A 12,056-nucleotide genomic window follows, 5' to 3' on the forward strand; every position below is an offset into this window, starting at 1 on the left:
TATTCACCATGGACAGAGAGTGTATGTTAGATTAACAGGATTACCTGCTGCTGAGGGTAACACCAGCCTGTATTTATTCAGCACTTCTCTGAAGAACACAAGGCACCTTTCAAAGGTGGGTAAATGTTTGTTAATCCCAGAGATGACCATGGAAGTGCAAAGGGGTTAAGTAATAACACAGGTTCCACACAGGGAACCAGCAGCACTATTCCCAGACATTTTAACACAGCATTCCTGGAGCCACAGGTTGGCACAACCTGCTCATGAAGCCCCAACAATCACAGCACATCCTGCTCTGCCATGCCAACAGGCTGCCTATAAAGCAACATTTCCATGGCCAGTTAAAGCTTCATTTTCACTACTTATGTTCTGCTGACTGTGAAAGACTTTACACAAATACATTTGGGGAGCAAAAAAGCCTACAGTACTTTCCTTTGCACTGGAGCATGTCTAACACACTGTTATGGAATAGTAAATGTAAACAATCTCAGCCATCTGGAAACTTTTATATGTATCTTTTATAACTTGTGATTTTGCATTCTTTGTGTAACATTGTGTGTCTTTAAAACAGTCTGATAAAATAATGAACTTGAAGAATAAAGCTTTCATTTTTCTCTCCCTTTAAAAGACCCTTTAAACCCACAACCAATTCCTGTCATTCCCTTCTACAGACATTATTCTTCTAATGATCATAAGGTCACCTGTAGCACAGGCACCCTGTGAGAGCTGAGCATACACTGCACTCCTCACTAGCTCATTAGTGCCCCACACCAGCACTCATTGCAGTAGCTTCTGACAAAGAAAAAACCCCAGAACTTCAGTGCCTGCTTAATTTGGGCAACAATGTGCAAACCAGAGAGGCACAGACACCACCCCACTCCATGTTTGTATCTAGTTCAGCACTTTAGCAGGAAGGGTAGAACACAAACCAATAATTAGAGACCTCTGCAGCAAATGAGGAAGATCACACATCTCTGAGGGATAATTTGCCCCACTTATTCTAGACATCTATTTTAGTATTAATCTCCTTCTGGAGATGCTTCTCTTCGCTCTCTGCAGAGAAGGCTTAGACAATGAGATGCCTGTTGGTGGATGAAGTTCATTAAATGCATATTTTCTGTGCTGGCAGACTGTGACCTACATGTTACACAAAGTGAGATACAGCCAACCTCTGCTGCAACCAGAGGCACAGTGCTAATCATGTCATGGAGTGAGGCAGGGAACCCAACACCTGACATACAACCATGCCTGCTAAAATTCAGTCCTCCAATCATCTCCTAAATTTTTTTTCCAATACCTCATTTTCAGCCTTGCTAAATATTTCAATCACCTCAAATATTTCCCTACTTGCTTTTGAAACAAATCTGTCTCCAGTTACCCCAACCTGTACAGGTTTTAAGCTACTCCTCACTGTTTATGTGTCCAAGTTTTGCCAAACAACAGAGATAGCCTGGAGTAACTTGGCTGTGTTTCTTACATTCTCATTAGAAAATTGCAGCTGTAAATTTTATTGTGTGATAAACTGTGTATAGGAAATAAGAGTAAAAAGCAGCAATAGAAATTTATGTCACAGCAGAAGTTCCTCTGCATAGGAAACTGGAAAATGTCGTTTCCATTTTTGAAAAAACCTGCAATTGTGCTATTTAGGGCAGTAGATACTGGGAAGCAGGAAAAGTTCAAATTTACCTTCCTATGCTTTTCAGAAGAGACAAGAGACAGGACAGATTGCAATCTTTCTCTTACTAGAAGACAGGGCTGACAGATGATCTCCTAAATCAGTGGATGAAATTCCGGGTTTCACTGGAGTTAGGAATCTGCTTTGGAACCACAGTTTTAATTTTAGACACAAACCTCTACCATCAAAGCCCAGGCTTTGGAGAGCAGCCATTAGTCTCTGACAGCTGTGAAGAGAGACCAGGGAAAAGACACTCTAAAGTTTCACTGACATGTGGCTGACTTAGAGAACTTTACAGAGAGGAGCAGAAAATCACTAAGCGGTTTTACAGTGACAAATACAGAGTGAGATAATTACCAAAGCCCAGCTGCACTGCAGGCAATCCCAGTGCTCCCACAACTGCCCAGTGCCTCCTTCTCCAGGGCTGGGTGGGGCTGCAGAGACCTCTGCACATGGCAGGAGAGCAGACACCGAGAGAACCGCAGGAACAACCTGTAACCCACAGCTGTAACTGTTTTTAAGCAATGCTGGTACATTTGCTCTAAGCTAAAGAGAAATTACAAAGCCTATTTCCAATTTCTGGACAGAGGGTACTGGGGGGTGGGAGCCAGCGTGATGGTGTCAGCTGATTCTGCTTGGAATACACTTTACTCAGAATTTCAACTCTCACATATTAGTTCTTGCATTGCCCCTTTATCTAAAACAGATGACTCAATCCCAATTTAATACTAAATATCTTCTGGGAGAAATTCTTAGCAGCTGCTTCACAATCATGCTTTTTTTCCTCTCTGGCATTAAGGGAACATAAACACTTATTAAAGTTTAACAGGGAAAGTAAATTTGAAGATTAAAAGAAGGTTTAATTACTAGCTATAAGACTCATCATCTTTCAGGTGAACAACACAAAGCAACTCATAAGAATGATTATTGTTATCCCCATTTACAGAGAAATGAGGTGAATTAAATGATCTGCCTTATGACACACATAGTGTCAGATTCCAGATCTGCCTCCCAGTTCTGTGCTCTAACAACTAGGTCACATTTAGCAATATCTAACTTCTAAATATTCCCAGTTCTATATTCACCAATATCTGGTATCTTAATATTTCTTAATATTTCAATTTATTATTATTATTAGCTTCAGTGATACATTAGCTTTGTTAACATTATATCAGCACAATATATGGAATTAAAAAAAAAATAGGGAATTACTTCTCAGCTGACCCTTGATGTGAAAAGTTACTGCATTTTCCCACTGGAATCAGTTACTGCAGTAGCAGGAAAACCACACAAGACATTCATTGATCCAGTTCAAGGGCGAGTTGGTGAGTGACAGGACGGGAGAACTGGAGCCAGGAGAGCTGGTGCTCTCTGCGGGGGTGGGAGGATTTGCAGTCCATCAATGAGATCCATGCACGTACAACCACCCCTGAGATCACTCTCCAGTGTGCCCTCCCTCCTGAGCCTCTTTTTAAGTGAATACACATTCAAGAACAGTCAAAGTTCTTGTCCAAATTGCACAAACTCGTAACTCGAGGATCACCACTTCTCAAATGTTCACTGCTTTGTCAAAAACTGCATTAAATTACAGAGGCTGAAAGAGAACTTCTGAGATGTGGGTTTGAATAATCAAAAGCAGCAGCGTGAATTTAGTCCAAATGTTCTTAGAAAAGTACACAGGAGGGTAGTTTAGTTTGAGTTTAAAATGAGAGCAATTTCTATCCCCAATCTAGGACTCATTGACCTGACACCTGCACATGCCCAGCAGCCCAAGTGCAGGAATCTGTCAGATCCACAGCAGGAAGGTGTGAGTTTGCTCCCAAGGGAAGACACTCTACCACAAAACAGATCTGTTTAAAATAAAGAGCAGGAGGGACTTGAAATAGCTGAAAGAATCTCTCTGGCACCGGCAGGAAATGGTGTGGAGTCTGACTTTGCCAAAGCCAGGTTATGTTGTTTCAGTGATGGAAGAGCCTGGACATAATTAAGTAGCAAAATATGAGTAACATGTTCTGTTGGCAGTTCTGGTGTGAGGCCTCTGGGGGCTGTGTTAATTAACAAAGAACAACTCTCCTCAGATCATTAAACAATGTTGCTTAAAGCTCACTGTATCTCTTCACCCACCTTCCAATGTCTCCTGTTGTACACCACCAAGACATTCCTGCTGGGGTGGTGGTTTCTACAACGTGGTTCAAATATATCCATCAAGATAATATTGATTTGAACTCTTTTATTAAAGAATGATACCCCAAACCCTTTGAATTATTAACTGATAATGTATTATTACCTGAGGGGAAAGGGCTTTTTTCTTCCACAACAATCTTCCTCTGAAGCATTTAAAGAAAAACAAAACCAGCACAGAATTACTCACCACGCTTTATGTACAATGTTTGCTCATGGTTACTTTGTAAAGGTTATTGCATCACTCTGTCCATAAATACTAATTTAACTTTGGAATTAATCTGCAAAATTTAATATCTAATTCCAATCCCAAGGTAATACTTAACACAGAATTAAATAATTAAATGTTAAATTAATAGTCAATTAAAATTTAAAATTTGATCCTGATTTATCATCCTAAGACTCCTCTCATGATTTCCTGTTTCTACAGTTGGGACAAAAAAATGGAAGTCCCACTAACTCATCACTAGCCAAAGACAGTCCCCACTGCAGAACAGCTATGGGAGTGGAAAAGAGGAGGTCAGCATTTCTCACAGTTTTTCCTTCAGCAACTCAACTTAATTGCATAAAATTTAAATGTACTTTGTATCAAAACGTGCTTCCTTCAGCTGCAGACAGTGAGAAAATATTAACTGATGTATGATATGAATTATTTTAAGTTATGGTAAAGAGATAATGACTGAAAAAAGGACCTGGAAGCAGTCCTGCCACTCTTGCAAAGCTGATGCAGGTGAGGTGTGCTGAGGTAACCAGGCTGTACCTGAGCAAGGAGCTTTTATCTATTCCTGCTCTATCTAGAGCTAGAGCCAGGTTGGATCTGAGCAGTGACTGATCCACATCAGCTGCATAAGGAGTTATTTAACTGCATCAGTTTGGTGCTACTGAATAAGAAAGTTTCTGATAGTTTTTGCTCATTCTTTAGCACCACATCTCAAGACAGACTGGAGAAATGAGCTAATGGGCCATCTCCCAAAGATCTGCTTCCAGTTATACTCCACAGAATATTCTGGGCTGGAAGGGACCCTGAAGGATCACCAAGTGCAGCTCCTAAGTGAATGTCCCATACAGGGACCAAACCCCCAGCCCTGGTGCTTTTGGCACCATGCTGTCAGCACAGCTGGTGGTTCATGGCCTGACCAACTTTAATTACACATCCATCATTAATCACTAGAACATAAAGGACTCCATGTTCCTCTTCTGTGCCTCTACTCAGAGGGCCTTTGATTGAGAATGGAGACCCTTAAATGTCACCACAGTAAAGATTTTAAAAACCAGATTTTAATAATGTCCTGCACTGATCATTGCTGGTTGTAGCTGCACACACACTGGTAGGTTTAACCTGGAAATGCAGGAGAGCCCTGAAAAACAATCTGCTCCCTTGTATGGAAATCATCTTTGGAGAACACAGTGCCAGGACAGTTATCTAGGCAGTTATCTACAGCCCCTTCTCTGACTGAAATGTCCCTTTCTTATAAAGTGTCTGTGACACCAAATACTTGTAGGTAGTGGGAGGCCAATTTTCAAGCACAAATATTTGAATAGCACATCCAGATTTTATATGCACGGAGGTAGGCGTAAATGCCTGAATGTGCAATTGTTTAGGCATAAAATTGGCTATTGAGTTTTATTGCTAAATTCCAATTTAAACTGAACTGTTAAATTCAAATAATGAAATTCAAATCTCAAAGCCTCTTCTGCTTTTTTTCCTAGTGATACCCCACACAAGAGAAATTTTCTGTTACTTATTGGTGATTGAAAAGAAGAATTTATTGAAGTGTGTTCTGAAGTTACTGTTTAAAGAGCTCCTGTTTGCAGAGATTATTTCTTTCTCACATAGGAGCTAAAGGCTTACCTATTACCAGTTCAACCCAGTAGGTAGGGCCAGCTGGAAAAAATTATTCTCAAGACTTCATGCAGGCAGAAGAACAGGCTGAAACGTGCTCTTTTGAGGTTCAATCAGTTCTGCTTATTTACTACAGTGCTTTGTTTTGCAGGTACTTCAACAGACATTGAGCATTCCAGAGGTAAATAATGCAGAGTGAGACAATTGCACCTGTGCCATTATCATAGGATTAGCCTGAAAATTATTTATGAACATTTTGATGTTTCTCTTGACACACAATGTCTTTTGTGTGAGGTGGGCAGCACACAAAAGACATTAGTTTTTGTGGAGACTATTGCAAGTGGTGATAAAATAACCAGTGAAGAAAAACAATTACAAACATTACAATTACAATAACAGTACTTTCTTCCTGTACTGTATGGTTGTCATACTGAGAAACAAGTTCTTAAACGATGCAGCAAATTCAGAGATGTTTAGTGTCATAATTTTAAATTTTATGTATTTTACTTTTTGACCCAAAACTTCATTGGTTAACTTATGACTTTTAAAGAAGCAAGGTAACTGAAGAAAGATATTTGGTCCTTATTTAATTTCCAGAAATGAAGAATCCTAGGGAACAGAAGCAAGTAGCTAATTACCTTCTCTGTTTCAAAAGCAAAAAAGTCTTCAGTTGTGTGGCTTCTGCTTAGCCCCTAGGGTTTGAATACTTCTATTTTTTCAGGACTTTGAAAGGTTGTTTGTACCATGCATGATTGAGTTTTGTCCAGGCTTCTGTCAACTTGTGCTCTGTTTGCTTCCCCATCTTCTCTTCTGGTCTCTGCCAATTCATTTTATTTTGTTTTACACATTCAGAATGCTGCTTTTTGATCACATCATCTTTTAGCATCCTCTCCTATATAAGTTCATTTTCAAGGGCATTAATGGACTATGTCACCCTGTACTCTCAGCCTTCCAGGCCAAGACCTACCCAAAACATTAAATTTAAAACATCTTTGACCAACCTCCATGCTACTCTTTGCATGTGGGAGCTGCTCATTTAATAAACTCACATTGTTGTCATTCAAATCTCTCCTTAAAGCCTCCCTTCATTCTGATGCTAATGGGAAAAAAATACTATTAGGCAACTGGAGTGCTACCAACAGCTTGATCTATTACATTGACTAATATTGCTTCATTATAGCCTGACATCCCTCTTCCTGCATGTATTAATCATCCACTCTTTGAGGCAAAGTGTTCTCTCTGCAGAAAATCCAAGGGCTTTAAATAATGAGGTTATGCAACACCTCCATGGTGTGATGTGTCAATTGTACAGCCACTGCTACACCAGCCTAAAGTCTACAATGAAACAAATCATTTGGTAGTTTCACATCTAGCTTGCTTTATGTGATATCATAAATTCCACCTTGCAGGTCTGGCTTATATAGTAAACATTTAAATCTGAGAAGCAAACATACTTGTTTTTTCTTTCAGTGCCAGCTAATGAGTGGCTCTTCAGACTGCACACAGTTGCTGATCTATCATTTTTTTATTATTCCCTTTTTATTTTGTTTCTCCCTGCTGAAAATTGTAGCAATTACTAAGCTCATCTCATTGATAGAAATCTTTGGAGATTCCTTACAGTTGTAAAAGAAATTGCAATGTCTGATTTCCATGGAGTAGACAGCAATTTCCTCATCATGGCACAAGAGGAATTTTTTGAGCCTTTTGATTTCATACATGAATGTGTTTGTTTAAATGTAGTACACAAATGATCAGTGAAAGCAAATTAGTGGGGAAGACTTTAAAAATACATTTAACCTAAGTGTGGAAATGGATTCTTGGAGAAAATGGAGGATGAGACCACAACATGGCGGGAATATCGCAGCGTTCTCTGATGGGGGTTTTTGAAGCGAACACATCTCTGGTGATGGAAAGAACCCTGGAGAAAGCACAAGCTGAGCACCGTGAGATTTTAGTAAACTGGATGAGTCAACAGCTTCTTTGCCTTGGGTAATTTCTGCACTTTTGGTCTTTTCCTCCCACATGCTCTGGTGGGAAAGTCTTACAGTAGAGGAGTACGTGTGTCTTTTTGGGTCACTGCTGAACACCACCACCCAGATTGTGTCATATTCTCTGTTTACCTCCTTGGTTCTCATTGGGAATGGCTTTAAACTGAAAGGCAATAGGTTTAGATTGGATAGAAGGAACAAATTCTTCCCTGATAGGGCAGCGAGGCACTAGAACCCTTCCAACCCAACGCAATTATGATTCTGTCACCTTGCCTTGCTATTTGTAAGAACACACAGGCACCATGTTAAAAGCATGAGCTGGTGGAAGCGATTTGCTTTTAGATGCAACTACACAACCTCCGTCAACCACAACTGGAGCGCCTCCACAGCCTCCTGTCCTCCCCAGGAACCTCAGGCACATTGCTATTTTGTGATTTTTCACTTTGTTCCCCATCTCCTGGCCCACAGGGCCCGCCTGCCCCCATTTCCCTCAGCATGACAAGATGGCGGCCCTTGGGGCACCCGCAGGTGCTGGTCCCACCCCGCGCGCATGCGCAGATACGCCCCACAGGTGCCACCGCCCCCTGTGCTATATCTGAGTACGCCGCGAGCCGCACGTATAAGGGGCCGTATCACGCCCTCTGGCCTCCCTTCGATCCCTCCGCCGTCTCTAAAGGCAGTTCCAGTAGCTGGAGGCTGGGTGCTCCCGAGGTGGGAACACGGCCCTAGAGAGGCGCCCCGGCCCTTCCGAGCGCGTTCGTGCCTCCCTTGGGGCTCGGCTGCGGGCGCTCCGCGGGCTGGCCCCGAGGGACTCCTTCCCTCCAAGCTCAAGCGGAAGGATATATCGTTTTTATTTTTTTATCCGCCATCTGCTGAGCAACGGTTTCGGGGGTGTGGCCAGGCGCGCGGGCCCCGCCCCTCTGGGCCAATCGCGACGGGAGGCTCGCTGCCGGCCCCGCCCCGCTGGGGCAGCGCAGCCAATAGGGGCGCGGGACGGGGGCGCGCGCACGGGTGAGGGGGCGTGTGCGCGGCGCGGCTCCGACAGTGTCGCTTGGCCGCGGCGGCGGTCGGCGCGGGGGGGTGGAGGGGAGCGGGACCCGTGCCCGGTGTGACTGCGGGGTGCGCCGGCAGCGGGGCCGGGGGGGAGCAGGTGAGGGCCGGGGCAGGGCTGGAGGTCTGCCCGGGTGGGCAGGCCGGGGTGTTGGTGAGGCGGAAGGAGCTTGGCCTGGTCGCTTGCTCCCTCCCTTCGGCTGCCGCCCGGCGCTCTGACTCCTCGGAGGAGGAAACAAAGAGGCGGCGGGGGTGGGAATGGCCGGGAGCTGCGCTGCAGCCATTCTGGAAAGACCTTCTGGTGTTTCCTTCCACCCACCCCCGCCGAGCAGTGATTAACCAGGACCGTGGGAGGCGGGGGGCGACCTGTGGGTGTCCGGGGGTCCGGCTGGAGCCGCTTGGAGAAGCGGGGGGGCGGCCGGGAGAGGAAAGAGGAAGCGCTCACCGCCCTGCCCTGTGTGTTCCTCTCCTCCTTCCGTCGCTTTCCTCGCTGAAGGCCTCCCGATGAGTTAAAATGGTGCTGAGGCTCGAGGGGAGCTGGTCGCTGCTCGTAGGGAAGAGGTTCCTCTGCCTGTCGGAAGAGGAGGACAGGACGTGGGACGCCAGCCTCATCTCGGAATGGCCCTGGAAGGCGGGCAGGATCCGGGCCGTGTCACACACGGACATATCCAAACAGGACCTGAAGGTAACCGGGAACTTTGCGAGAGAGCCGCTGAATGCGGAGCGGGGCCGGGGAAGTTGGTGTGGCTGTGTGTACACACGTGTGTGCACATGCTGCTCTCGGGGCCAGAGCACACGGAGACTTGGCCGACACGTTTGGGAACGTGCAACCCTGCCCAATTCCCCGATGTGCTTGTTCTAATGCCGCAAATTATCTCTAACTAATTATGAATGTGCTCTCTTCCACCGGCATTTTGAAAAGCAGGTTTTTACCGCAGCCTCTGTGCTTATGGTTTATTTCCTAAAGGTAAATTAAGGTTTTGCCAGCTGTGAACAGGTTTTTGCCCCCAGAGTTGAAACCGAAACCCTCCAATGCTGTTGGGATTGGTGACTTCCCTTTCCTGCTCTTTGGAGCGACTACTTGGCTTTTAAAGTCACACCAAACTCACGCCTGGTGCTGGAGGTCTCTCGGACTCTTCTTGCATGGTGGCCTCTTCTTATTAATGATTACCAAGCGTGGTTTTTGTAGCATGGTTACTGCAAGCGTGGTGTAATGGGTTAGCTGTGCATTCTGTGTGGGAGTCAAGCTCAGTTTACGGGTTGGCTGTGAAGTTATTAAGGGGCTTTATTTGGCAGCTGTAGACATTGGGAGTATTCAGCCATGTCTGGACACTGACTGGAGTATGGACTGAGCGCTCCCCAAGGACAAAACTCCATTGTAGCAGCGGCATCTTGTGCTTGCTCCTGCAGAAGGCTTCCATGGCTGTCCTGTGACAGCCAGGACAGCACCATCTTCCCATTTCAGCTGTCTCCTTTCCTCTTTTTTGGTGAGGAGAGCTCTGATTAGCTGCCTTACTTGTCAAACAAAACGAAGCTTCGGATGTTTCCGACTCTTTCCCGAAAGCGTAAACTTTGTTATCAGTTTGTTGTTGTGGGTGTGCGGCAGGGGTGGAGCTTTGTCCATTTTTGGGCGCGGGGCTGTGCCTGTGCCGTGCTGGAGTGAGGAGGAGTTCTCGGTGCAGAGAGCTCTTGGGGACTTTGTCCGCGAAGGAGAAGCAGCAGGTGCCAATGGGGTCTCTGTTGTGGGCTTTGGAGCTGGCTACGGTTCTGCCAGAAGCGATTGACTTGATGTGTTCTCCAGTTGAAATGTCAAGAAGTTGCAGAATGGGCAATGGAGGTGTGGAGAGCTTTGTACCAAATCCCATCTCCTTCTCTCTCGCAGTTCTGTACAAGCATCATAAACCCGAAAAAATAAAGGACTGAGAGGGTGGATTAAGTATTTCTCCTGTAAAAGAGTAGAATTATTTATTTCAATTTTTATTTTGTATAGAAGGAATCTCAAAACTGTTAAAATGCTTTTCCCAACTGTGTTTTCCTGTGTGTGCAGTGATGCAGGAGCCTGAACAAGCCATTCTGGTTCTGGTTGTTATTTGCTTATCTCTTTCATAGTTTCTGTGCACCTCAAAATTACCAAGTTCATTTCTGCACCCATTAGTTTGATGACTCCTGGCTGTGGTAATGATGTTTGTGTGCATGTTTTCACTTGCCTTTCCCATGAGAGGGATGATAAAACTCCAGGAAATGTTTCTCAGGTTCACTCAATTGAGTTTTTCGTGCTGTTTGTTAAATGCAGTTAGGCTGGATTGCTGTGTTCTTTGGGAAGGGAAAATGTTCTTTTTTCCAAGAGTAGAGTCCTCTACCAAGATGTTCCAATTCCTGTATTCAGGCCAAGTTGTATTTGTGGTCTTTCCCAATAACTTGCTGAGCTCCCATGTTGCCTTTGAAATTAGGGTAATGCTATCCCAAACACATTGGTCAAACCATCATATTTTTGCCATGAAATTGCTTTCTTCTTGAAAAATCTGCATTGTTTCTGAAATCCACAAGGATAAATAGCAGTCAAGAAGTGACCTTCACATTACATAATTTGATCACCTTTACTGTCCTCCTGTCATTTGTGCTTTCAATAAGTTGGCTGAAGTTACTCTTTGGGATTAGTATTTTTAAAATAATTCTGAAAAAAACCCAACTTGCTTGTTCCAGTGCTGTAGAGTTTGTGGAATATCCATGTGCCACTACTGTAGGCAGTCCTTTAGCTTTCCTGGACTTCTTTAGGGGGGAAATGTGTATTTTTCCCTGCTTGTAAACACCAGTAACAGTGTTAACATAATTAATTATCTTTAAGCAGCACTAAACTTTTTGAGATAGGAAGTTGTAAAGTTAAATGTAAATATTATTTTATATGACAGTAATGATGATAAACCAATTAATATTGATTGTCACTTATAAAATATTGGGTCAACCTTGGATGCTTTAGTGATTGCTTGAATAGGTGACAGGCAATAATCATGCTGGAATTAGAAGTGCATTTAATGTTTTTATTTTTATTTTTGAGCAAATTGATGGGTTTATCTTTTCCATGTTGGATGTGTCTGAACTTCACAGGTAGCCACTCACTCCCTCCCTTTGCTTCCTTTCTGTAGATTTGTGTAGAATTTGATGATGAATCATGGGAGAAGCGAAGATGGATAGAAGTCTACAGCAGAATGATGATAGCATTCCTGGTGGAGCAAAAGCTGGTGCTGGCTGAAAGAAAAACCCAGTCCATGCCTCCTGTGCAGTGGCCTGCAATGGCAAGTACACCTTGGCTTGAGTCACT

The 12,056-nt window shown here is 44.0% G+C and overlaps 1 protein-coding gene across 2 annotated transcripts in view; it reads left to right on the forward strand.

Annotated features, from left to right (window-relative positions):
* The first annotated feature begins 8,629 nt into the window (after window positions 1–8,629).
* KDM3A (lysine demethylase 3A) overlaps window positions 8,630–12,056 on the forward strand; it is a 32,101-nt gene continuing 28,674 nt past the window's right edge. Inside the window, exons 1-3 of one of the 2 annotated variants that reach the window (XM_054293248.1) lie at window positions 8,630–8,698; window positions 9,234–9,422; window positions 11,881–12,030. In XM_054293248.1, coding sequence (XP_054149223.1) covers window positions 9,252–9,422; window positions 11,881–12,030 — 321 coding nt within the window. In that variant the 5' untranslated portion in view covers window positions 8,630–8,698; window positions 9,234–9,251. Of the gene's footprint in view, window positions 8,699–9,184; window positions 9,423–11,880; window positions 12,031–12,056 lie in introns of those variants that run through there. The other variant, XM_054293249.1, reaches the window with a different exon arrangement.

Source organism: Melozone crissalis, unplaced genomic scaffold (genome assembly GCF_028551555.1).
Source record: "Melozone crissalis strain CALT ecotype California unplaced genomic scaffold, PUWL_Pcris_2 ptg000132l_1, whole genome shotgun sequence".
NCBI classification, from domain to species: Eukaryota; Metazoa; Chordata; class Aves; order Passeriformes; family Passerellidae; genus Melozone; species Melozone crissalis.